Here is a 27,568-nt window from a genome sequence, read left to right as displayed (position 1 = left end):
AATATCTGCGGCTTCGTGCACGCTCGCGCTCTCTTTCTCCCGTGGATGCCACGCGACACGTTCGTTATCGTTTTGCGGAAGGTGTAGAAGGTGCACGAGGTGCTACTTTTTCCTTCCTTTCGATCGACTCGTGTCACGGGGTGAACGTTGGATCTTTGGAAGATACGGCGTCACTCGTTTTGTTATATGTATTTGGGTTACGGTTGTAATTGATTCCGATTGTTTTTTTTTTCATTTTAAAAATAAATTATTAGTCATCTTGATTAATCGTACGAGTGGTTATTACTAAGGACGTTCGTCCAATGACGTGACCGCGACGTCAATGAAAAATATCCATATTGATTTTACAAATATTTCTGAGTTTACGCATCTAATCAATGGAAAACAGGAGCTTGCTATAGTAGTAGAAAAAAAACTGCTTGTGTGATAATTAGAGCGAGTATAAAAATATTAGAACTCGAAATGCTTAAGTATAATAAAAGTTTATAATTATATAAAGATGTTATTGATTAAGATTCACTGTTGGAAAGCATCGTGAGTGTCCTTGGAATTGTGTCGAAAGACCTCAATGAAAGTGCAGCAGCTTTTCAAGCCAGAGAAATGCAATGGGTTTCATCGAGATTCTTATGAATTCCAGAAATTATTCCAGCTATTATATGTATCTGTATTTAGCTTAAGTTTATAATTGATTCGGATTGTTTTTTTTTATTTTAAAAATAAATTATTAGTCATCTTGATTAATCAATGAAAAATATCCATATTGATTTTACAAATAATCTTGTTTAAGTTTACGCATCTAATCAATGGAAAACAGGAACTTATTATAATAGTAGAAAAAAAACTACTTGTGTGATAATTAGAGAGTATAAAAATATTAAAACTCGAAATGCTTAATTACAATAAAAGTATAATTATGTAAAGATGTTATTGATTAAGATTCACTGTTGAAAAGCATCATGTGTCCTTGGAATTGTGTCAAAAGATCTCAGTGAAAGTGCAGCAGCTTTTAAAGCCAGAGAGATGCAATTGGTTTCTTATGAATTTCAGAAATTATTTCAGCTTTATATGTATCTGTATTTAGCTTACAGTTGTAATTGATTCCAATTCTTTTTTTTTTTCATTTTAAAAATAAATTATTAGTCACCTTGATTAATCAATGAAAAATATCCATATTGATTTTACAAATAATCTTGTTTAAGTTTACGCATTTAATCAATGGAAAACAGGAACTTATTATAGTAGCAGAAAAATAGTACTTGTGTAATAATTATAGCGAGTATAAAAATATTAAAACTCGAAAATATTAAAAATATTAAAACTCGAAATCCTTCATTACGATAAAAGTTTATAATTATATTAAGATGTTATTAATTAAGATTCACTGTTGGAAAGCATCGTGAGTGTCTTTGGAACTGTGTCGAAAGACTTCAATGAAAGTGCAGCAGCTTTTAAAGCCAAAGAAATGCAATTGGTTTCATCGAGATTCTTATGAATTCCAGAAATTATTCCAGCTGCAAGGCAATCTCCACAGCCGCTTACACTGAGAATCTCGCTCGACTTTTCTGGAATATCCAAAGCAGGATACAATCGAGATGCAATTGAGGAATTTGTAATCAATTTTCCATTCTTATCGTAAAAGGGCTCATCTTGCAAACCTTTGCGTGTCACCTATAAGATAAATGATTGATAAATTTGGCGAAATATTTGGTTAATTCAGAAAATAAATTGAGAATCAAACAAACCAGTACTCCTTGTGGTCCTAAAGTAGTTATAACAATTGGAATGTATTCGAGCAATTGTTCTGCTATATTTTTCACAGCTGTCAGATCCATGTTTTCAGGAATAGAAATATTAAAGTATTTGCCTATGACTTTTAATTCGTTCCGATTGGGTGAAATGAAATGTAATACGTTCCTCCATTCTAGGCCAGCTTCAAATATTTTTGTCGCAGTTTGAATATCTGTGGGCTCGTACCAAACTGTAACAGAAAAGGGAAATTATTAAGATTATAATTGTTCAATTATTACAAATTATTTATTATAAATTATCAAAAATTGTTTATTATAAATCTCTTTTGTTTTTGCATTAAATTTTTCAACATTAACAAAAAAAAAATATGATTCCACGATGAGAAATAGAATTCAAAAAGATTTTAATTAATTTTTACTTCTCGATTAACATGAAAGAAAGTTACTTTAAAATAAAATTTTAAGATAAGAAAAGATAAGATAAGAAAAAAAAATTCAAAATTTGAAGGGGGACGATGTGGGACAGGTAACGCACTCTAGCGTTCACGCAAGAAGCTAACTTTTCCATGAAGGAGATGCGCATCTCAGGTGGATGAGTGGCAATAGCATATTCGGTGACCGCGAGAAGTTACATTTCTTTTTCTTGCGCTTATTCATTCTCTATTAAGTATCAGTGAGCGACAATCGTAAGCAATGGGGAAGACGAGGACGGGTAAAGCCGCCGCTATATGCACGGCGGTGGCATTCGTTCTGGTGGTGATTGCATTTACCACACCCAATTGGTTGGAGACTGACGGCAAACTGGATAATCCGCAATTTGTCAAGATTGGTAAGATTAGATGCAACACTTGAAATATGTGCGTACATGCATATGTATAAAAATCTATAAATAAAATAATTTATATTATTATATTTATATCAACATTCACATCAAGAAATTAGATACTCGTTATATGGAAAGAAACCAGCTCCAATAATTATTATATAAAAAAATTATAAAATTAAATAATAAAATAAATAATAATTTTTATTTTTTTCAAGATTGACATTATGAAATAGAAAATTATATAATAAAATATTATGAAATAGAAAATTATATAATAATTTTCTATTTCATAATGTCAATCTTGAAAAAAAATAAAAATTCAACTGGTAAAAATAAGATTGAGAAATTGTGCCTTTGCAGGTCTTTGGCAAGTGTGTTTCAAAGGCTTCCAGGATCCACGTCATCTCTACGACACCAGATTCTATGGCTGCTGGTGGGTCTTTGAGGAGGAATATTACATCATACATGATATACTCTTGCCTGATTTCTTTGTTGCTACGCAGTTCTTTTTTACGCTGTGCTTGACTTTATTGCTGATAGGGAGTTTTCTGACTATTTTGTACACCTGTTGCTCTCGTCATCATGACAAGTATCAGCTTCTTCTATGGGCAACAGGTGGTAATTTAACTTTAGCTGGAATATGCGGTGTTATATCAGTGATTATATTTGGCGCCAGAGGCGATGGACGAGACTGGATGCCCAATTGGGAGCACAATGACATTGGCTGGTCTTTTGCATTAGCTGTTGTGGGTAGCGTTACTCTGATAGCAGCTGGTATTCTGTTCCTAATCGAAGGTCGCAGGCACAAAAAGAAACAAGAGCGAATATTGACTGAGGAACAGAAAACACACACAACCATTTAGCACATATGTACAGACTAATATTAATTTAACACAAATAATATTTTTTTTTGCCATGTTAAATATAAATTCAAATAAAACTTTAAAGACTTATACATTAGATTATATCTGTACTTTATAACATGACATATTTTGAAGTTAAAGATATATGCATATTTTAAATTACATAGAATATATTGAGCTATTCTGATATTATTACATTAAGATTATATGTGAAATGTTATCTGTAAAAATGTGAAACGCACATATCTGAGATAATCCGTCCATTATATTTGTATCATTCTAAAAATGTTTGTAGGAACTAATTTTTATATATGTATGTACATAAGTTTAATAGATAATGTTTTATGAATAATCTCTCTTATTTGTATATTACATTTGTAGAAATTAATAATAAAACAATTTTTCCTAACCGTCTTGTTACTCGGATATTTAGAATGCATGTAATAATTCTCGAATGCGAATGAAATCAATTAAGTATGCCTCTATATGTAGTAACCTACTTTGTTTTCATGAATTCGTATTCATTGTTAATTATGAGACACAGGTCTCGCGTGCACACGATATATCCGGAAGCCGTTGGCCTGATTTAAATTCTATTTTAATCGATCGCGTTGAACTTTCCGCAGTTGATTAATCCGCGAATGCGTCATTATAAATTGTGCATGAAAATCTCATTATAACGATGAATGATGCATCCGGTTCCTTCGAGGAATCTCATTAAGTGATGATTCGTGCGAGACTGCAAATAATTTTCATGCGAGTTACAGGATGTACTTTTCATCCGACAATGAATGAATATTATATGTGCGAAAAATGAGACAAAAAAAAACTTGACAAGCGTTCAGTTAAAGGGAACAGGTCTAGAAGAAAAATAATCGCGCCTCTCCTGCAATGATTTAGATTGAGAAAATATTAAATCTTAATAAATATATATTATATAATATATTTATAATAATTTATAAATATATATTTATAATATATTTATAATATTTAATACTTTCTCAATCTAATATATATTATAAATATATATTAAATATTATAAATATAAATATATTATATATTAAATATTTATTATATATTAAATAATATAAATATAAATATATTATATATAATATATTAAATATAATATATTATATATAATAAATATATATAACAAATATATAAATTATATATAATTATATTATATATAATATATATAATAAATATAATAAACATATTACACACACACATACACACACACACATATATATATATATATATATATATTATATATCATAAATATATATTATAATATTAAATATTAGATTGAGAAACGCATCTATTCGCGGTTCGCTTACGTCCTACAGGACCAAGGTTGGAATGCGACTAAGGATTATAGAGAAACATGTAAATAAGATGTGACACATAGATGTGACACATGCACCTTGATAGACCAGGAGCGTATAAGGCCGACGTACAAGTTGTTACATCATGAATTTTCAAAAGAATCGCCGCTCAAGAACTTGTTTATGCATTCCTCAAGAATGAACGCTTTCTCTTCCCATTCTACGGCTCATTGTACCACCAAGGAAGCTTCATCTGTCTAGTGGCGGGGACAGAGTGAGAATTGTCTCTTTTTCCATTGTCACCTGTCGCAGACGATCCTGCATACGCGTACACACACGTACGATTCTTTACGTTTACGCTCTCAACTCGTGGGATATTAGCGCGTGGCTCGAGGTGAGATCTTTCAGGTTCAGCTAGGTTCGACTGCTCGCTCCGCCAATAACACAAGCTGCCTGGGTGTGGTTTATTAGTGCCGTGGGATAGCGTTTCATGAGAAGGCTACAGTCTTCATTGCGCGTCCAGTGATCGGGCGTTCCATTTGAGATTGGCGACTCCCCAAGTGACGGGAATACGTATGAACGACGACATGAAGAAGAGAAGCCTGTCCGGCAACGTCGGCGTCGGCGTGTTCCTGGTGGCGTTCGTGAGCGTGTGCGTTGCGTTCGGCACGCCCGCGTGGTTGGTCAGTGATCCCCGGATCATTGGAGCGCAGCTCGATCGACTCGGTCTCTGGATGCACTGCTTCAGGTCGTTGCCGAATCCTCAAGAGTCTGACGCGCCCCGACGATTCTTCGTTGGCTGCAGATGGGTCTACGACCCGTTTACCGCTGGCTACTCCGACATTCGTGGCTTCCTGTTGCCTCGTAAGTGCTTCCAAAGACACCATGTCATTTCTTTTAATTGCAATGTATACTTTTAATTTTCTTCGGGGAGAAACGTCTAAAAAATATTTCACAATCAAATTCACAATCAATAACCACCTGTTAATAATGTGCATAATTTGTCTTGAGCAATTTGCTGCATATCGAGCTGTCACTGAATTGGAACATGTTGATGATATAAGAATTTTTTTGTTACAGCGTTTATGATAGCCACTCAAGTCTTCTTTACGATATGCTTTCTGCTGGGTCTAATATCATTCTTCCTGATATTACTCTTCACACTGTGCTGCGATCCAGAACGAAAGAAATATATTGAGCTGATAACTACTATTGGTTTTTTGCTACTAGCCAGTGGTATCAGCGGTGGCATAGCGGTCATCATATTTGCCTGCCTTGGTAACGCAGATGGCTGGATGCCTGGACACGCTAATAATTATTTAGGATGGTCCTTTGGTCTAGGTGTCGCAGGTAGCGTACTGACATTAGTAGCGAGTGGCTTATTCCTGGTAGAGGCAAGTGTACAACGAAAAAAACGAGATTACCTGAAAGAATCTCAAACACGGTTTCAACTCGAGTCTCGCACTTAAATGAACGACATGACGATTGTTCGATAATGTGTTCATAAGAATTGCATATACTAAAACTCTATTACTAAAACTTTATCATTCCGTCCACAATGTTCAAAACTATCATAGATGAATCTCTTTTTGTAGAATGTACAAAAGCAAATTCATATCTTAATTTAATTTTAAGTTTAGAATGAGATACATAAGTTTAATATTTTTGTATATTTTATATATCTCTTTATATGTAGAATGATAGTATTGTATAATAGTGTTACCATTATATATTGTAAATATATAGGATGTTTTATATAATTCATGTTTCAAAATATAGCGGAAGAAACTTTTTAAAACTGAGTAATGTAAACAAAATTTTTATACATTTTTTTTATTCCAAATGATAATTTTTTTAAATAAAATACAATTATTTAAAATGTAATCAATCACAGATTATAATTTAAAAATTACATTCTATAAATTTATTACGTTTTATTACATTTTAAATTTTTTATTACATTTTATTACACTTTAAAAATTGTTTATCCATTCTAGTAAGTATTGCACAGTCACTTTTATCACTAAATTTTTTCCATTTATAAAGCATTCTATATATTGTTTCTATATGTATGTATATCATCATTAAACTTTACGCACAAAATGTAAGATTATCGCACATATAGACTTACATTCTCTAACGCGAAAATATCTGATGAAATTTAGACTGTTTTAATAACGAAATCAATCAGAGATATTCAAATAAATTTTATATTCCGTCCTTTGTCAAATAAAATTTTTAATTCAAAATGTTTTATTTTATACATATCCTGTATCACTTTCACTTTCATCTGTAAATCTTAAATTCAATTAAATTATATCTTGATGTGAGGCTGCAAATTTGTATATATAATTGTATATATAAAATTCTATATAAAAAAAAATATTAATAATTATATATTTTTTAAATAATTAATAAATTAATAATTATAATTAATAAATTATATAGTTATTAAATATATAATTAATAATTCACATATAATTTTGAAGCGATGTATTATATTTTACATTTGTTTAGATTATATCATCTCAATATATCATCTCAAATGTTTTATTTTATACATATTCTGTATCACTTTCACTTTCATCTGTAAATCTTAAATTCAATTAAATTATATTTCTTGATGCGAAGTTGCAAATTTGTATACATAATTGTATATATAAAATTCTATATAAAAAAATATATAATTAATAATTATATATTTTTTAAATAATGAATAAATTAATAATTATAATTAATAAATTATATGTTTATTAAATATATAATTAATAATTCACACATATAATTTTGGAGCAATGTACTATCTATATTTTACCATCTGTTTGGATTATATCATCTGAATATATCATCTCAAATGTTTTATTTTATACATATCCTGTATTACTTTTACTTTAATCTGTATATCTTAAATTAAATTATATTTCTTGATGTGAGGCTGCAAATTTGTACATATATAATTGTGTATATAAAATTCTATATAAAATTAATAATTAATAATAATAATAATTATTATTATTATTTATTATTATTATTATTTAATAATAATAATAATAATAATTATTATTATTAAAATTTATAATGTATATAAAATTCTATAACAAATATATAATTAATAATCTACACATACATATAATTTTAGAGGGATATATTATATCCTTCTAAAGCCTTCATATATTATATCCTTCTATCATCTGTTGGTAAAGTACAATAAAATCGTAGTCTAATAAGGTTGGCAGCAATGCTGCAATGCAAGGTGTGGCAAGTTTCTACATGAAAGAGAAGCACCGAAACGAAAACAATAATTTTCAATGACCAAATAATTTGAGTCGATCGACTTTACGTCAAAGTAGGCTCGCGAGCCAAGAGCCGAGAGTTCACTATGTCAGTGGATAAACAGGAATATCACAGGGCTTCCAGTAAGTAATTGATCAAGCATAGATTGTTGAAGCATCATTTCGAATATTCTAATTGCTTTTGTTTTCGTTAATAGACGCCGTTGTTTTCGGCGGAAGCATCACCTTTGTATCATTATTTCTTTTAATGATGGCTTTTATAAGGTAAATATACTATCTTTCTAAAATTAAGCAACAATTTTGCTATCTCTCAGCTTGATATAATTATTTCTTGACGTGCATGTAAGACTGCAAAGCAGTGTTATTCATTTTTCCAATAATTTCCAGCCCATATTGGATAGAGTCATACGAGGAGACGTTCAGCAATTTTAAACACATGGGACTCTGGGAGTATTGCTTCGAACAATTTCGTTATCCTTACTACCAATTTGACAAGCAATTCGACGGATGTCATCATATCTTTTCACAAGAATATTACGTCATAAGGGAATGGCTGCTGCCAGGGTGGCTCATGATTGTACAAGCATTTGTTACACTGGCTTTATTACTTTCTCTCTTTGCTTTCTTTGTGATAAGCCTGATCTGGGTACGATGGCCATTGAGATTTGTCCTGCATTATGAATGGATTCTCTCGTCTGTCGTATTCATGTGCGATGCAGTTGCCAGTAAGTGTGCTCTAACATTAAAGTTAGAAGAAAAGGATCAGATTTTAATTTGAGCGTTTTCTCGTTGCAGGCGTGCTCCTCTTTTTAGCAGTATCCATATTCGGTGGGCAATGTTGGCGTCGAGATTGGTTAATGTATCCAAATTTCAATCATTTATCGTGGTCGTATGCTTTCGCAGTCATATCATTCATGTTCCATGGATTTGCTGCGTTCTTTTTCTACCTAGATGCGCAAGCTGGTTATAAATTACGTAAAGAATCTCGCAATTTGGTAATGCAGATGCATCCAAATCCTCAATCTCATCATGGACTGCCACCACGGAGTGGATATATATAATATTAAAGCAGATATATATATATAATATTTGATAGAGAGCTTTTGCACAAAATTTTTATTGCTGTTAACAATTGAACAAGAGCACAAGATGTGTTTCTTAAAAAAACTTTTATATATTTAAGTGTAACTTCAATCCAGCCAATTATATTTTTACCCAATATTTTTAGATAGACTTTAAAAATTCGGTAAAAAATACGTGATGGGATTCTCATTCTTTTCATACTAATTGCGTTTTTTCAAACTAATTCGCTCTTGTGCGAGTAATATCCGTCCATTGTTATACTCGCATATCAGATAAATTTTTTTATCTTTTTATCTTTTTAATTTTTATTATCTTTTTATATACACATATATATATATATATATATATATATATATATTTTATATAAATAATACTTCTGTACAAACAAGTTGGAATTATGTATAATACTCTTATAGATATGTAAGATACTAAATAAAGAAAATATTCGTCTTCGTAGAACAGAGGTAAATTATTATACAGAAATTTTCACTCACCTGGAACGTTTGCTTGCGAGGCGATGTCGAGCACGCAACGGAGGGTATCCAATCCGGGATTTCCATCGAGAACGATAAGACTAGCTTCTTCGAGGTACGACTGATATTCTTTTATCAACTTCGGGGTGATCGCGGTAAAGGATTCCACTTCGCTGATACAGAATTGACATTCACCGTTGACGTCCACTATCACTGTGAATCTGTAACATAATGAACCTGTTAGACAATTCTTATTGCCCATCAAACGAGTAGCAAGATTATAAATTCATACCTGGCGGTGTTCACGTCTGACATTTGTTTCACAATTTTTCCACCAGTTCCTAAACTTTCAAGAATGACCTTTCCATACTCGTCATTGCCAACGACGGATATCAATTGCGTGTTCTCCAAACCAAGCTTGATTAGGGCATCGGCAACATTTCGAGCAACTCCGCCGCAACTACGTCTGTTTTGTCCGACATATGTTCTGCCATCGTACTGAAAGCAATCAATCTCTTCAAGATCTTTTAGAATTAACATAGACTCGACTAGAAATTAATTTTCCCTGGAGTTATATTTTTGTAGAAGAAATGATGAAAATACACAGAGAAAAATGTACACTGTATTCAAGTAAATATTATTTATTTTAAGTATATCATAAGTTTGTATATCCGCAAATATATCATAAGTTCATCACAAGCATTAAATTTAATTAAATATATTTTGAATTTTAGTAACTGCAGTATATTTTAGTCAAGAATATTAAATTAAAAGAAAAATTTGGTTTGTTTACCACATAAAGTAAGTTTGATTTTTCTTTGATACAACTTTACAATATTCTTGAAGAGAAAATAAATTCTTTTTTCGAGTATGATAATGAGATTTTCCAATACTTGTGATGAGTATATTTTAAGACTATCATCAAGAATATATTCTTTGTTGAAGAAAATTATTACTTAAGAAAAGAAAAATAAACTGAGTAATCGTTTTTCTTGACAGTAGAATGATATTTTTCTCTGTGTAGCAAAACAATATTATTTTTGAAGAGAGCATCTCTCTTTTTTTTTTTTGAAAAAAAAAAACAGCTGAAAACAAAAAATGCTTTGATGCGCTAGCACTTTTCTGATTTGTAATAATTTAATTACATATCGGAGATTCATTTCGGTACGTGATTGAGAGCAGGTACTTGAATCAAACAATACAAGAACCCTCTCTGTGGTAGCTAAACTATGTTTGCTTTTCCGCTCTCTTCACCCCGTTCCTCTACAGTCTATAACTGATGCATATGTATTTTCTCCCCCCCTCTCTCTCTCTCTCTGTTCTTTTCGCAGTTCTATCACGTCCGGTAGTAATATACAGCCAGACATTTGTATCTCTCCACCTCTTCTACCTCAACTCTATTTCTATATTCAACGCTGTAGTTGAAGATGTGCGCACCCCTCGCGAACAAGTCTCATCGATCAAACATGCTATATTCCTCACAGATGATCCCATTTCCATTCTACGAATAAGCGGGTTTCATTGACTCCTACAAAATAAACAAAATAATAACATAGAATAAGAATTTACTTCGCGCATTGAGAAAGAACCAAAGTGCAACTCACTTGTTCTAGGCGATTCATCATCCGCCCTTGCGGACTCTCCCTTCGTGTCTTCCCTCCATCAATCCACTTCTCAAGCGACGGCGCCTTCCCGAGTCTCGTGCCATCATTCGTCGCCTCTCCGGTTGCCTATCTCGGGCGCTGTCCTCGACAATCTTCCGGTTCGCATATCCTCGGCGCCGCGTTGACCAGATAGATAGGAGAAGATGGAGAGACCATACGATATAGATAGCTAGCTAAGTAGCTAGGTAGGTGGCTAGATAGGTAGGTAGATAGATAAGTAGATAGATAAATAGATAGATAGATACAGAAAGAGAGGGAGAGAAGAGTCGCGTGCGTCCTCCTGTAACGCATAATATTGTCTCATGCGCCGGACGAGAAGCGTCGAGGCATCGTAGCCGCGGCGTCGCGACGCTCAAGCTCTCGACTCTGCGTGATTCGTGGCAGTGAGTGTCAGCGCATCTACGAAGCTCCACGAGCGACATGCGCTACGGCTGGCGGCGGCCTTGTCAAGTGTCGACTGCGATCAGGAGGTGATCGGAACAAAGGGGACCCCATCAACGCCGGCGAAGAGATCAAAGACGAAGACACCGTCCAGGAAGACGTCGTCGAGCTGCTGGTGAAGGGTGTACCAGGCGACGCATGACGAGGAAAAGAGGGTGACTGGCATGAACGACGTGGACGACGTTGCCGAGGACTCTCGCGGCGATGCCCGTGGAAGCAGGGCTACGGGCTACACGAAAACGAAGACGACGACGACGACGATTACGTTCCTCGTGTACGCCCCGACCGCTGTACGGTCGGCCCGACTGACGACACCCGGTTGTAACGATTCGCCTACGCAGCGATTTGCGTGTACGTAGGTGCCGATCATCGATGTGCGAAGCTGCGTCGTAAAACGAGCAGTCCGAGGTCGGATGAGACGCGAGGATTTAAGATTTGGATTTTTTTCCAGTGTTTTATGCCGAGTGAGTACACGTAGGTGAAGTCAAATTGACGAGTTCTCGGATGGAAAGACTTCTTCGTGAAGAAAAGGACTTCCTCTCTGATAGCAGGAATCTCCTCTGAAGAACGGATTTTTTTTCCAGGCAGAAATCTCTGCCTAGAAGATCAGAAAGACACTGAGCTACTCTCGGAGAGGCTCTCCTCTTCAACATCGTGCGTGTTTCGCCTCGAGGAATCTTATGCAGAGGTATCTAAGGGATCGAATAGACCGGGAGGGTTAACATTCGTTCAGTCTTCCCTCGTTGTGTCATCGCAAGTTGAACTTCTGATGAAGAGATCGCGATTGTTTCAGCTCTGCGTTGAAAGCTTGAGGCACCGGGAGTGCATCTCTCGAGGAGAGTGATCCAAAGTATGCTCGCGTTCAGGGATGCGCGCATCCAGCGGTTCGATTATGCGATTAGCAAGGCTGAAGGACGAATCCGAGTGACGGCGTAGCCGATGGACGCGGCGAAAATAGGACAGAGCGTTTGCTAGCTACGATAAATTCCTTCGGGAAGGTCGGGAGGAAGATTGCATAACGTCACATTCCCTCCCTACGTCCATTACCACCTTCTAGCCCTCTCTCGTTCCTCGCCCTCCACCTACCCCCTTATCTTATACATGTGTATGTGTGTTTGTGTGCGCGCGTGCGTTTCTTCTCGTCGTCCTTTTTCTCTCTTTTCGCGCCTCCTCTTCTTCGGGAATATGTCCCTCGTATCGATATCTAATTAAAGGCTATCGGATAATCTTTTTTTATCACACTCCGTCCGTCCGTCCACCACCCATATCTGTAGAAGGCGGTGCGGTAGGTTCGTTCAGGCCTCGCTCCGGCATCCGGCATCGAGAAAGGATTGCACGCGATGCCGCGTGCGACATCGATCTGCGCGTGACTCTTCTCCTTTTTTTTTTCCTCCGCAAAATTATGTAAAATAAGCAGTATTGGACGCCGGCCAGGACGTTGACTGTTTGTCTGACACTGGGATCGTTTCTTCGATTAACGAAAGAAGGTAATGCGCTCTCGATCTCTCTCTCTCTCTCTTGCTCTCTCTCTCATTCTCTTGGTCTCTCGTTTTTTTATATATATATGTATATATACATATATGTTCCTCGTTCGTAGTCGTGTAGCGGTGTAGAGCGCGCGCAGGGTTTGAACGATCGATGGGCCCTTACCGCTCTCTCGCTCTTCCGTGTTTTCATTACAATGCGTCACTAGCATATACTCGTGGTAGCGGCCTGCATGCAACGCGAGTGCCGATGCATGCACTGAGAAAAATCGTTTGATTGTACCAACAAGACGTATATGATTGAAGGCATTTTGGTTAAATCAAACAAGAATTTCTAGTTATGATAAGACTCGATTTCTTATAACTAGAAACGTTTAATAACGTTTAATAAATTTTCTGGTTGGATCTATAAAATTTCTTGTTACATTAATTTCTTTGCTTGTCACTCTTAACTTAACTCGTATTCAATATTTGCATTAAATGTATATAAAGAACTAGTATTAACGTTAAATACAAAGTATATTTTTTTTCTCTTACGAGCAGTAGTGCCAGAAAGAAGACGCTAGCTCTCTGATTGTGTGTGTTTGAGCTGCATTTTCTTCTTGCATCATTGTTTATCAGTTTAATTTCTAACAAACTGAATTTAAAATAATTTATTCAATAATCTGGATTGAATTTATCCAATAATCTTGTTGGAATTCAGAATATTAAACAGATTTTTGTGATTAGATGGAAAAAATTTTAGACGACTTGGTGCCGGCGAGTTTAGTATTATTAATCAAAAAATTTGGTAAATTTAACAGGAAGAAATTAATCAGATTCATCTGATAATTCCTACAAGAATTCTGGTTCGTCCATTTTCCAACAGACATACTGGTTAAAACTATCAGAATTCTAATTAATGCCACCAGATTTTTTCTCAGTGCACTGTTTATCAGTTTAATTTCTAACAAACTGAATTTAAAATAATTTATTCAATAATCTGGATTGAATTTATTCAATAATCTTGTTGGAATTTAGAATATTAAACAGATTTTTGTGATTAGATGGAAAAAATTTTAGACGACTTGATGCTGATGAGTTTAATATTATTAATCAGAAAATTTGGTAAATTTAACAGGAAGAAATTAATCAGATTCATTTGGTAATTCCTACAAGAATTCTGGTTCGTCCATTTTCCAACAGACATACTGGTTGAATCTACCAGAATTCTAATTAATGCAACCAGATTTTTTTCTCAGTGTGGAAACGAGAGCACGCTTTGGCGCATCGCTTTGGCAAAATAGAGTTCTTCTATCGTTGTGGTACGATTCTGATGAAGAGATCTCGAGGCAAGAACATCTTTACATCGAGATCGTTTCTAAAATCTTATTTCCTAAATTTACATGTTTGAAAACAGTAGTCTCCTTTGCTTTCTATTTCGTATATTTTCATTGTCTTTTGTATATTTTCGTCTTGTCGTGGCAAATTGTGCTTCTCTCGAAGTATTTTCGTCTATTATTGTATATCTTTCTTCGCAACTATCGAATATATCTTTCTCGATTCTTCATACACTCACTCAGGCGTATATCCTCTCTCTATCTCGCACGATTTATCTCTGTCTCTCCTCGAAGAAGCTACATAGAGCTAGGTGGCGGAAAATCGATAAATAGAATCGCCTATCGCACGCTACAACTGTCAGAAAGAAATACAATCCGCTGAGGTACACGCTAGCTTTCTCCCACTTCTGGCTTCGACTCGAATGCACGCACGTTGAACGTTGAATTCCTTCTTAAGCGAAGGGAGGGGGAAGTCTGTCCTCTGCATCCAGAGGATCTAGGATCAAAAATCAAACATTTAAAAATTGTACAATCATTCGATTATCGAATGATATAGAGATAGACCTGACAATACTTATTCGAAAAAATCTCCACTTCTCTCACATGTTTCTTATATGTTCTGTATATCCGCAGGAAGAACATCCACGGTTACCGGAAGACGTCCAAGACGGTGCTCAACGTGCACGATAATTTCAAGTGCGCGTGACACGAGGGGAACCATGAGTGCTACCAGGAACGACCTTCCGGTGCGGCGATGCAGTACGACGTGCATCGCGTGATTCGCGCCGATTTCAAGTAGAGGATCGGCCTCCTCCTCCACCTCCTCCTCTTCTTCCTAACGTCGTAAGTACCGCGGCGGCGGCCACCACTTACGGTGCAACGCGCTGGCCCGTCTCTCCCACTCGACCCTCCACATTCGCGGGGGTATCAATCCTTACGACGAGGACACGCACACCAGGGTGGCACGATAGTATGACGGTGATGCTGCTGCAACGTTCAGTCACCCCGCAGTCGACGCACAGCCAAAAGACAGCGACGAAGGACTGCAGCGCGAAGCCGCCCTTTCTCTTTCTGTTGGACGATCGTGAGGAGCATCGCCACTCGACCGACACCAACACCACGACTACTACAAATAACAACAATAACAATAACAATAATAACAATAATAACATCAACAATAATAACGTCTTCAAGAGGGGCGCCCGGAGGAGCAGTAGCCACGATTGCGTCGCCGACGAGGCGCCGTCGTCGGTGACGTCCCAACGACTCGCCGGCGGTGGTCAGGACGTCGCGATGCGATATTACCGTCTCTGGATCTACGCCTGTAACCTGGTGTTGCTCGGTAGCGCGGTCGGCTTCGCCGCCGCGGTGTCGCAGACCCTCTTATTCACCGGCGATCCACGTCGCCACGTGGTGCCGGGTGTACCTCGCGTCTACGACCCCACCGCGCTTTACGGTTATTTGGCATTGGCGGCACAATTAGGCCTGGTGCAACTGCTCGGCTGCATCGCCGCCAGGCGACTCAGCGCCCGGCTGCTTCATTTCTACTGGATACTGTTGCTGGTACTGCTGTTCGGCGACGCTGTGGTTGGCGTCGCCTGGATATTCCGCTTCGAGAAGATGCGCACCGAGCTCAGGCCCACGCTCAAGCTACGTTTACAGGTGCGAACATCTTCTCAGATTCTATCCTGGCTCTCGTTGTAAGAATATTGGATTTATTAGAAACGAAAAATTCAACATTTTTGTCTAGACTATTGAATATTCCAATGTTTTTATCACATACAACTTTTCCATACATTTGTATTTGATAAGAGAGATTCGTGAAGGATGATGATTGTAAATTATATAATTAAGTCCACTTTTCTTGTGGAAACATAAATATAAATTCAATTATAATTAATTGATTTGTATATTATTCATTTATTAATAATAGTAGATAACTTGGAAGCTTTCAATTTTATATTTAATCGAGCGAGAAAATAATGATTGCGAGAAAAAAATTTATATTAATATATTTATTATAAGAATTTTTCGCTTCTTAATACGAGAGATAATTTGTGGGCCTCAAGTCCTCGCCTCCGATCGATTAATGGGTTCGTGCTTGAATATGATGACTCTCGTTGGTATTTGCAGGTAGACTACGGGAAGGAAACACGATTCAGCGACCAGTGGGACCGACTTCAGCGAGAATTTGCGTGCTGCGGGGTAACCGGGCCTAAAGACTTCCCAAACAACCGCTGGCCACAAACTTGTTGCGGGCCGAGTGTGAACGCGAGTGATCTCTGCCAGAATCCGCACGGACGCGGCTGCGAGGAAACGCTCGTACGTTGGCTCAGAAAAACAGCGGATCTGCTGTTCGTCCTGGGTTTTTGCGTGATCGCCTTTGCTAAGCTCTGCTTCCTCGGAATATTACGCTATGAGATACGGGAGATGATACAGAAGATACGTTTGTTAAGGGAACCACCACCTCCGGCTACGCCATTCGGGCAACCGCCCTTCTGCCAAGTGCTGCCGGAAACCGCCAATAACGGCAGCATCGTCAGACGCACAACTCTGCCTAACGCGATGACGCCTTCCGGTAAGATTCAGTTTAAAGATGTTTTGTACCTATTTTCAAAATATTGAGAATTTAATGAAAATTGTACAGAATGTCCTTACATATGTTTAGAATCTTCAGTACAATTTTTAAATTGATTCACAAAAGCGTTTTCACAAGTTAGAAGGATTTTAATTTTCACCGAATTAACATGTGTTCTTATGGGAAACGTATAACCATGTCGATTCAAATGACAAAAGCATGGAAATAATACTCAGAATTTGTTTAAAATTTGCAAAAGTTTAGATGCAGAGGAAATATTTGGTCAAATATTATTATACAAGTACTAACTGATTAAAAAGATATTAAATATAATTCAATCAAGTTAGCCATATATCTGTCACAAGACGAAATGCTCTGCCAAAAGTTAATCATTTTGATTAACAAAATTCAGAATATTTCAGTAAAAACGCAATAAATATTAAAAAATATATCTCTGCACTGTAGCTAAGATCAAATTGCAATATTCCACACAATTTCTTACTCAAAATGCACCAAAAGTGGATATATTTGCCAATATTGATTTTCAGCTACTTTTTGCTGGAATTGTACATACAAAACATCCTTAACGTAATTCTCACCTGTAAAAATCCTATAGGATCACAGAGTCGCCTGACATCAACGATTCAGATGCCAAAAGTTCATTATCTAGATTCTAGTTCTTAGCTATTAGCCAAGTTATTGAAATAGAGTTCTTATCCGATGACATTCCACTAATAGATGTCTGCTCGGATATGTATAGATTAAAAAATCCGCTTCGAATACTTAGATATCCTAGTAGCCACTGTTATCTATAACAGAACAGAGGCAGAAAATTAATGACAATCTTAATCAGTATAAGTGTGTACTTGGCAGAGACAGTAGCTTTTCGTGCCAAGCATATATATCTAACGAAAGAAGAAGAGAAAAAGAAAAAGACATGAATGAAAGATACTACAGACTACGCAGTCTATTTCTCTAATTTGGGAAATAAACATCGTCTCGTTTCTAGGCAATGCGTCCCTATTGCTGCAATCGGACGAGTGCAATACCGGCCGGCATCCATTGTTGGCGAACAATCTGCAAGACGGCGGCGCTGACAGTGACACCAATAGCCATTGCGCGCTAATACTCGAAGAATCGACACCTACTTCGGCCAACAATCACAACAATTGCACAGCCGGTCGTGAGAAAAGCAACGGCAACAACAATTACGAAATGCGTGAGTTTAATCGCAGATTGCTGTTATCGAACGGGGCCAGTCCGGGCACAGGCGTAACGGTAACGAATAGTCAGAGTAAGCGTACCTGACTATGGAGATGGTGGCGAAACACCTCGAATCGTTTCCTGTACAGGAGCAATCGGCGGCATGCCGACATACCGCTATACAAATAGAACGACAACGTATACACATACTCTCTCAGGCGTTTTAGTTTCTTTCGAAAAGGTAAAGTACACAGCGAGCTACTGGCTGGCGCGAATCCAACAGACGGTGGAGGAAACGCTGTCGTCATCGTTGATCGTGTCGATGAAATCGGCAAGAGTGAAAGGGTTTGACAACCCACTGCATAACTTGTCTCTTATAGCGTGTCCCCTTTTACCTTCAAGTCTGCCGATTCGTGCACTGAGAAAAAAATTTGATTGCATTAATTAGAATTCTGGTAGATTCAACCAGTATGTCTGTTGGAAAATGGACGAACCAGAATTCTTGCAGGAATTATCAGATGAATCTGATTAATTTCTTCCTGTTAAATTTATCAAATTTTCTGGTTAATAATATTAAACTCACCAGCACCAAGTCGTCTAAACTTTGTTCCATCTAATCTCAAAAGTCTGTTTAATATTCTAAAACCAACAAGATTATTGGATAAATTAAATTCAGATTATTGGATAAATTAAATTCAGATTATTGAATAAATTATTTTAAATTCAATTTGTTAGAAATTAAACTGATAAACAGTGCACTGAGAAAAAATCTGGTTGCATTAATTAGAATTCTAGTAGTTTTAACCAGTATGTCTGTTGGAAAATGGACGAACCAGAATTCTTGTAGGAATTATCAGATGAATTTGATTAATTTCTTCCTGTTAAATTTACCAAATTTTCTGATTAATAATACTAAACTCACCAGCACCAAGTCGTCTAAAATTTTTTCCATCTAATCTCAAAAGTCTGTTTAATATTCTGAAACCAACAAGATTATTGGATAAATTCAATCCAAATTATTGAATAAATTATTTTAAATTCAGTTTGTTAGAAATTAAACTGATAAACAGTGACACAAGAAGAGGATGCAGCACAAATACACACAATCAGAGAGCTATCGTCCTCTTTCTAGCATTACTGCTCGTAAGAAAAAAAAATATACTTTGGATTTAACGAGAAATTTTATTAAACGTTTTAGTTATAAAAAATCGAGTCTTATCATGATAACTAGAAATTCTTGTTTGATTTAACTAAAATGCCTTCAATCATACACGTTTTGTTGGTACAATCAAACGATTTTTCTCAGTGTGATAGTGTATACTTAACATGGTAACACTAAGAAAGACTATGACGACAGATGTTGGCGTTGAACGCTGAAACACATGAGAGACCAAGAGCATTCACGAATCGATATCACGGTGGAATTATATACACATTAACGAAAGACCAAATCAAAACGTATATACAGTAATAAGAGTATCTCCGTTTTGTAAGGAAACTCGCGAAGGGAAGTTTGAGTTTGAAGTTTTCGCGTAAAAATGAAACTCGGTCGATTTTATGCCAATTTTATGCCATCGGAAAGAACAAGGCTGATTCGGAACGTCGTTGCCCTATGATTCCTTAAATAGTGCGGCTCACGAGCAACTCATCCCGCTTAAAGGATAGTCGAAAAATAGTTCTATTTACGTATGCTAATTTTGTCATCGTCGATGTCGAGAGTTATAAAGGGTAGGTATATATTAATTTTAAATGATCGTTAGAAATTACTTTCTTTAGTCTTCTGACTTTTATACTCTTTTTTTTTCCCCTATAAGCTTTCGCTATGTTTGTGTGCGTCGACATTACGTCGCGAGTTGCTTATCAACTGCCCTGAACTCTCTTCGCAAGTGTATACCTTATACATATATGCATGTCCTTCCGTCCTCGCGGTCGGTGTAACTACTTTGGTAGATTTATTTTTAGTTGTAAGACTTTCTTATGCTTCCCATCCGAGTAAGGCATCATCGATCGTGTCATCAATGTGCCGGATATCGTTCATCGTGTTGTTTCTCATGCGAAAATTAAGTCATACGAATCATGCTGGTAGTATATCACACAGAGAGTAACTATATATTATGGCATACGAGGCTCTTGAGGCACCGGATTTCCATTTCGATTATCTTCGGGATGACAACTCTGCGAGTGAATTAAAAATTCTGAGTTAGTAATCGGATATCTCCTATAAATTTTGATCCTATCTAGAATATTAATGCGTTATCTTCATAGAAGGATACAATTACATTTTCTTTCTTTCTATTCTTTTTCTCTTTCTACGTCGCCAAGATACACTGTAAAAAATTTTTGTGTAAATTTACAACTATTATAGTGGGTAATATTGAGACCAACTATTAAAGGTGTATATTTACATACATTAGTAAATTTACATTTCATAGATAAAATTATTATCTTAAATGGTAAACATCAATAACTAAGCATCAATAAGAAAGCATCTTGTACTAATAAATTTACATGTTAGAAGTAGATTTCTAGAAATGTTTATGTAATAATACATTTTGTATATGTATTTATACAATTTCACATATTAAATTTAATTTAAAATTACATACATAATTAGTGTAACAATTATGCTATTTATAACGGAAATATATAAATTCATGTACTTTTACAAAAATTAGTTATTTTACTCTTTATTGTGTAAATATTCGTTTATTAGTGTAATTATAGGTGTAATTTATAAGTGTAATTTTTAAATTTTATATAAATGTTACAAAAAATTGTACATTTACATAAAATCCAAAAATTACACGTTTAACCTTGTATTTGTAATTTCTCATCAAATATAAACGAATATTTACACAATAAAGAGTAAAAAAACCAATTTTGGTAAATGTACATGAATTTATATATTTCCGTTATAAATAGCGTAATTGCGTAATAGCGTAATTTTACATACTTTTTTTACAGTGTATCTAAAAGATCTCTGTCTTGCTTTTCTAGATATTTTTGAATATTTTTCGAATTCGTGATGGCTTTATTATATTCAATTAAAATCGATGTCCAAAAAACAGAGAAATTAGTCAATTAAAAAAACTTTCAATTCAAGACTTGTCAACAGCTTTCGTTGTTCGAAAAGAAACTTGGGATTACACTTTTTTTTACGCGTACGTTTCTCTTTAATAACACAACCTGTATGTCTGTCTAGACAAGGTAACTGCGCTTCTCGGGAACGTTGCCGCCTGATGAATTATTGAATCACACGACTATATTCATAAAACTCTATAATGATTCTTAGATCCTTGAGGATAATTATGATAGTTACGAGAGAATATTGTGAGATACTGCCAAATTGATTCTCCTCCCCTATTCTCCGATAAAACGAATATACATCTATTTGGATGAACCTTAAACAAAGAAAGTTTGTTTACTTCCTTCGTTAATAATAGAACAAAAAGCGTAAAAGAAAACAAGAGAGAGAGAGAGAGAGAGAGAGAGGGAGATAGAGAAAGAGAAATATTTCCAATATCCGATAAATAATAGGCGACAATTAAACAATTCCTATAACAATTGCTTTTACATATATACATCTAAAAAATACGCGTCACGCAAGTAGCTTGTACTGATTTGTTCCTTGCAATTGAATCGCCATTATTGGGCTAAAGTAAACGTAGAGCGCAGATATTATTTCACTTTCATCCTTCGAATTTTTTTTTTTCACACGCTTCATCAGGATGCCTGTTTTATCTCAATAATGGTGATCCATTTTATAAACAATAAAGACATAGGGTAAACTCGAAATAATTGGCTTCCTAGTTAGGCTTAAAGGAATCTTAGGGTTATACATTTAATGGGGATGCAATGATAAGAGATACACATAGAGAGAAAGAGATAGAGTAGATAGGTTGTATATATATCGACATATAATATAGATAATACTACGTGTCGATCGTCTGCTTAAGGAAAAACCGAGACATTATCTGTTAACTGTTCGAAGCCATGCGCGTCTCTGTCATGCTACTGAACGGGACACTTTATGTTCATCTATCTGTCGCAGTTGGATTTATGTGCATCGTGAAATCTGCTGTTCCACACATCTCCAAGTATAATTACACTAGTCTGGACAACAGGGTAATTATTAATCTCGAAGATTGCCTGAAAATTAGGCCGCTATTAGCATGTGAAATATTGCGTGTTGTCGCGATAAGATATAGAGTCGATTCCATCGATCCCTTTCCAAAGTTTACCAACAATGCGTAAGTCCGATCATTCTTTCTTAATCAGACCATCGAGTTATCGTTGAATGTAATAAGCTAATAATAACGTCAAAAAGCTTACACCTCGCAGACACACAGCCTCTGCCACTAAATGTATATAAAGATGTTATATACAAGAGATAGATTAATCGTTTTTTAATTAATTAGTCGAATAAAAAGATACGTTTGAAAAAAAAATGTACGAAACTTATATCACATTTTGAAATATTTAAATTCGCTTCGGTTCTCATGTTAATGTATCATCTACTATAAAAAAAAAAGAAAAAAAAAGAGCGAGAAATTTTAGGTGGTTATATTTTATTCTGGCGATATATCTTCATATTATACAACCACACTGCAAGAAAGACTTCAAAGTTCAAAAACGAACGTAGTGATTTGTAAAACGGATTGATATCTAATGTAATATACAAATTGAAGAAAAGTGAACGCGACAGGGAGCTTTGAATAGTGCCTGCTTAAGATCCAATTTATTATATCTTAAACTAGGTATCGAATAATTAGTCATTTATGGCATTGCACGTTAGATCGATGGATCAATCAATAAGAAACGAGTTTAATGGAAATTTCATTAAAAATAGATACGAGTAAAAATTTACAAACATCCTGCGTGTCATCTTTTTTAATACTGAATGATGCTGTTCTCCTCCAGATCTGCATTATTATAATAAAACATGTATGTAGTTTCGATTTGAAGATACGTTTGTATAAAGGTCACTCAACCACACACAGCTTTTTGACGAATCGATCCGTTTCTATTTGCGCGTGTAATGCCACAAATGAAACATTTCATAGAGTGACTGTAGCGCGATATCGGAAGTATGCATATTTAAAAGCTTTGATTACTTTAATATTGTATAAAGATGACGAAATATGACGCGAAACAAAGTATATCTGTGAAGAAGACTGTGTTAGTGAAGAAAGGACAAACACTAAATAATTACATGTAGTGTTACAATCGAGCTCAATAGCGCGTTTACGTTTGGTGAATCTCTCATAATATCGTATATCAACAAGCTTGCGTCTGTATTTAATTAAGTCATAGAGATATGCCGCTAATTATTGCAACGGCCGTATCTCATAGGTTTGCTATTCTATAAAACGTTTGTTAATATACACCGTATTCCTCCCCTCTATTCTACATATAAATACGCGAGAGTTCCCATTATTTGATATTATTAAGTGTACATAAAAAGAAAAAAAAAAAGAATATGGTGGTAATTGTATATAAATACTGTTACTGTTCTATAACTATATTATGTAATACGAATATAAGAAAAATTGGTTATTTAGTATAATTTGGATTGTGACGTTTTTGACTTACGTTTATTTTCTCCTTCACTTGCACAATAGTATCCAAGACAGCCCCGCCAATTACTATCTGAAATAAGACGTTTCAGTATATATTTCAAGTAACGTTATCAATAGAGATAGTGGAATGCTATATTTAACACTATGTTTAGCCTTGAATACGATATGTCTTGATAAGGTACATTGGTAGATATTTTTCAACATTGGGTGTTTTAAATTTCCTTTAGAAAATTTTATTTTCTTTCCAAACTTACCGGTTTTCGCTTCGATATTATCGATCCTTGCACGCAGGATATCCGAGATTTTTCGCAGAGATTCAAAGCAATCTCAGCCGCGACTTTGGCGTTATTTTCTATAAGAGCTATATCTGCAAAATTATTGAAAAAATAAATATTTTAAATGAGTATAAGAATAATATTTTACCATATTGCAATCTGTTAGTTTATGTTTACTCACTTGCTTCAAGGGATTGACCACATGTAATCTTGTTGAGTTCATTCAAAAGGAATGGCGTAACTTGCTTGCCCGTCACATGCATGACAGTGGCTTTTTCTAAAGCTTCAGATATAGCACAATCTACAATATCAGGTTTTAAGGTGTATTTTTCGGGAATCGATACTGCAAATAATATCCCTGTATTAATGCCCAATGTCCTTTGCGTCTTCATAATATCAGCTGCTTTCTTAGCATTGGAAACTTTATACGGTGCTTTTATTTTATCCAATGTCTCAGAACAATAAAAAGCTGGAAATTCTGGCGTTTCGCCAATTTTTATCACTGGTACCCCTTGAGTTTCCTACGAGCATAAAAACTACATTTCTATGTCAATTTCTGGAAATAAAGTAAATGAATACATATTAATAAGCATTATATAGAAAGAAACGCATTTTCATATACCTACCAAATATTCCAAGGTTTTGCCAATGTCTAAGATAGATTTAACACCAGAACAGACAACTGCTACCGGTGTACGTCCAAATTCTGTCAAATCTGTACTAATGTCGTAAGTCATCTCAGCTCCTCTATGAACTCCACCGACACCACCTGTTGCCATTATTGGAATATTTGCTGCATGCGCAATCAACATTGTGGCACTGACTGTTGTACCACCATTTAATCCATGTGATACAATGAAACAGATATCTCTGCGTGAACACTTCACGGTCTTTGCAGGGTCTGCTTTAGATAGGATCTCCAATTGTTCGTTGTTTAAGCCTACATGCACCTTTCCACCTACGATTCCTATTGTTGCAGGTACAGCACCCTGAAAAAAAATTTGCCAGCACTGTTACTTGGATTACTTTTGACAGTTTTGCATCAGTTTATGTAACTCGTAATCTAATATTAGATAATACATAAACAAATCTCTCATTAAATTTTTAAAAAATTATGGATATTTTGTATTTCTTGGATGAAATAATCAAATAAAATTGTAATTCAAAATTCTGGGATCTTATAAAGGATCTTATAAAAGATAAGTAAAGTAATAAATAACACAATAACATGATATAATCATATATATTTTTGAATTACTTTTCACAGTCGCATCAGTTTATATAATTCTAATCTAATATTAGATAATTCCATAAACAAATCTCTCATCAAATTTTTAAAAAATTATGGATTTTATATTTCTTGGATGAAATAATCAAATAAAATTATAATTCAAAAAAGTGAAAATTTTGGAACAGAATCTCATAAAGAATAAGTGAAATAATAAATAACACAATAACATGATATAATCATGTATATTTTTGGATTACTTTTCACAGTCGCATCAGTTTGTATAATTCTAATCTAATATTAGATAATTCCTTAAACAAACCTCTCATCAAATTTTTAAAAAATTATGGATTTTATATTTCTTGGATGAAATAAACAAATAAAATTGTAATTCAAAAAAGTCAAAATTCTGGGACAGGATCTCCTAAAGAATAAGTGAAGTAATAAATAACATGACATAATCATGTATATTTTGGCAAATAAAAAAAGTAACTTCTAATGCGTGACAAAATGTATAGAATTAATTTAAATGACAAAGATGCTTGCTGCTAACATCAAATGCACGAAAAAGGACACATAATTATAGATATTAATAAATTTTCATATTTTGGATATTTATGGCTGGATCAGATCGAAAAAAAAAAAAAAAATATTCGAAAGCTGTACGAACTTGCTTTCTGACCGCGTCCTCGACTTTTAGCGCGGTGTTCAAATTATCAGGATACGGCATGCCATGCGTGATGATCGTCGATTCCAGGGCCACGATCGGCAATCCATTTTTCCGGGCTGTCACGATCTCGGATCCGTAAACGAGCGAATCCTGGCTGATCGATCTCCGATGAATCGGCGGGTTGGATCTCCTCCATAATTTTGCCGCGAGATTGTTCAAACGAACACGATGCATGTCGAGGACATGCGCGAACGACACGTAAATTACTTGTACTATTTACTCCTGTCGGTCGTTTACCGAGAGATTTTCCTCTTTCCGGAGATAAACAGATAAACAACCGATAGCTGAATAATTTTTATTTGGACCTTCTAGAGATAAACAGTATCGTCGATAGAGCACAAGTGCTGATAATAATATTAGAACACTTAGAACGATAGCTTATTTCATTATTGGGCTGTATTCGATAATATCACGTTAAATTTTCATTTTTAGTCAATAAGGATCCCGACATTCCCGAATCGATATCGATTTTCTTGAATAACAACACCGACCACAAGACAGCAGTTGAGCCACTAAGCCGAATTTAGCCACAGATGACGTATAAGCTAGATGGCGACACGATGTGTTGACATTTGACACATGAAGTTGTGCACAATAATTAAAGCAGCGGGAACAGAATATATGAGTAGTATTAATAAGAGCAGTCAATTGATCTCTTCGATATTTATAATGTTCGATTATATTTATTATATTTAAATTATTTAAATTATTTAATTTATATATATATATATATATATATATATATATATAATTATATTATTTATATATATATATATATATATATATATAATTATATTATTTATATATATTTAATTTATATATAATTTAATTATATTTATTTATTTATATTATTATATTATTATATTTATTTATATTATTTATTTATATTATATATTTATTTAATATATTAATATATTAATATATATATTTATTTATTTATTTACACTAGATTTATGTGTTTTAAACTAGCGCCATATGATCCACTTTATCGATTGATTCACAACTATGGCCAGTATTCATAGTCCGAACTTATATTTAAGATTGTCTTAAGTCTGGTCCGAGGTTGACTGAAGACCTCATTCAACCAATGAAATAGCTGCATAGCGTTTCAAGCTCGAACTTAAGACGATCTCAAATATAAGATCGGACTATGAATACCGGCCTATATTTGATTCTCATAGTCCATGCTCGAAATTGAATCACAGCGCCTCAACGCAATTGCAAGTTAAGAAATTCAGTCGTTTTTCATGCGCGATTATTTGCAATTATTTAATTTGTAGTGTTTAAATATTTAGAATACAGATTTAATCATAATTAAAACCTCGAATGAGTGTCGAAGAAATAGAATCAATTCTTCAAAAATAAGGTATAAATCTTACATATATGATATACTTTTATTTCTTCATATTACTTATATTTCTATATTTATACTTTTATTTTAATACCATTTTGTTTC

The 27,568-nt window shown here is 34.8% G+C and overlaps 5 protein-coding genes and 1 long non-coding RNA gene across 6 annotated transcripts; 4 read left to right on the top strand and 2 right to left on the bottom strand.

Annotated features, from left to right (window-relative positions):
- Positions 1 to 744: 744 nt before the first annotated feature.
- LOC105250807 (pseudouridine-metabolizing bifunctional protein C1861.05) lies at positions 745 to 26,664 on the bottom strand. The gene is made up of 9 exons (XM_011257093.3): positions 26,053 to 26,664; positions 24,781 to 25,143; positions 24,336 to 24,675; positions 24,134 to 24,246; positions 23,893 to 23,949; positions 9,904 to 10,109; positions 9,633 to 9,832; positions 1,743 to 1,978; positions 745 to 1,668 (listed from the first exon to the last, which is right to left on the bottom strand). Exons 1-9 carry the CDS (start codon positions 26,284 to 26,286, stop codon positions 1,372 to 1,374), a joined length of 2,046 nt encoding a protein of 681 aa, XP_011255395.1. The 5' UTR covers positions 26,287 to 26,664; the 3' UTR covers positions 745 to 1,371.
- Positions 2,302 to 3,752, top strand: LOC105250802. The gene is made up of 2 exons (XM_011257084.3): positions 2,302 to 2,577; positions 2,935 to 3,752. Exons 1-2 carry the CDS (start codon positions 2,442 to 2,444, stop codon positions 3,435 to 3,437), a joined length of 639 nt encoding a protein of 212 aa, XP_011255386.1. The 5' UTR covers positions 2,302 to 2,441; the 3' UTR covers positions 3,438 to 3,752.
- LOC105250803 lies at positions 5,164 to 6,426 on the top strand. Its single transcript, XM_011257085.3, has 2 exons — positions 5,164 to 5,626; positions 5,843 to 6,426. Exons 1-2 carry the CDS (start codon positions 5,338 to 5,340, stop codon positions 6,229 to 6,231), a joined length of 678 nt encoding a protein of 225 aa, XP_011255387.1. The 5' UTR covers positions 5,164 to 5,337; the 3' UTR covers positions 6,232 to 6,426.
- LOC105250804 lies at positions 8,094 to 9,425 on the top strand. The gene is made up of 4 exons (XM_011257086.3): positions 8,094 to 8,178; positions 8,253 to 8,319; positions 8,443 to 8,780; positions 8,851 to 9,425. Exons 1-4 carry the CDS (start codon positions 8,142 to 8,144, stop codon positions 9,114 to 9,116), a joined length of 708 nt encoding a protein of 235 aa, XP_011255388.1. The 5' UTR covers positions 8,094 to 8,141; the 3' UTR covers positions 9,117 to 9,425.
- Positions 11,611 to 18,428, top strand: LOC105250805. The gene is made up of 5 exons (XM_025414219.1): positions 11,611 to 12,067; positions 12,168 to 12,404; positions 15,153 to 16,181; positions 16,653 to 17,097; positions 18,107 to 18,428. The coding sequence occupies exons 3-5, from the start codon at positions 15,492 to 15,494 to the stop codon at positions 18,403 to 18,405; spliced, it is 1,434 nt and encodes a 477-aa protein (XP_025270004.1). The 5' UTR covers positions 11,611 to 12,067; positions 12,168 to 12,404; positions 15,153 to 15,491; the 3' UTR covers positions 18,406 to 18,428.
- Positions 16,942 to 18,566, bottom strand: LOC112639629. Its single transcript, XR_003123596.1, has 3 exons — positions 18,402 to 18,566; positions 17,697 to 17,906; positions 16,942 to 17,126 (listed from the first exon to the last, which is right to left on the bottom strand). It is a non-coding gene; the product is annotated as an uncharacterized LOC112639629 (long non-coding RNA).
- Positions 26,665 to 27,568: the final 904 nt, after the last annotated feature.

Source organism: Camponotus floridanus, unplaced genomic scaffold (assembly GCF_003227725.1).
Source record: "Camponotus floridanus strain SB8 unplaced genomic scaffold, Cflo_v7.5 scaffold8, whole genome shotgun sequence".
NCBI lineage: Eukaryota > Metazoa > Arthropoda > Insecta > Hymenoptera > Formicidae > Camponotus > Camponotus floridanus.
The sequence above is the reverse complement of the archived record's forward strand: the minus strand, read 5'-3'. Positions and strand labels throughout refer to the sequence as shown.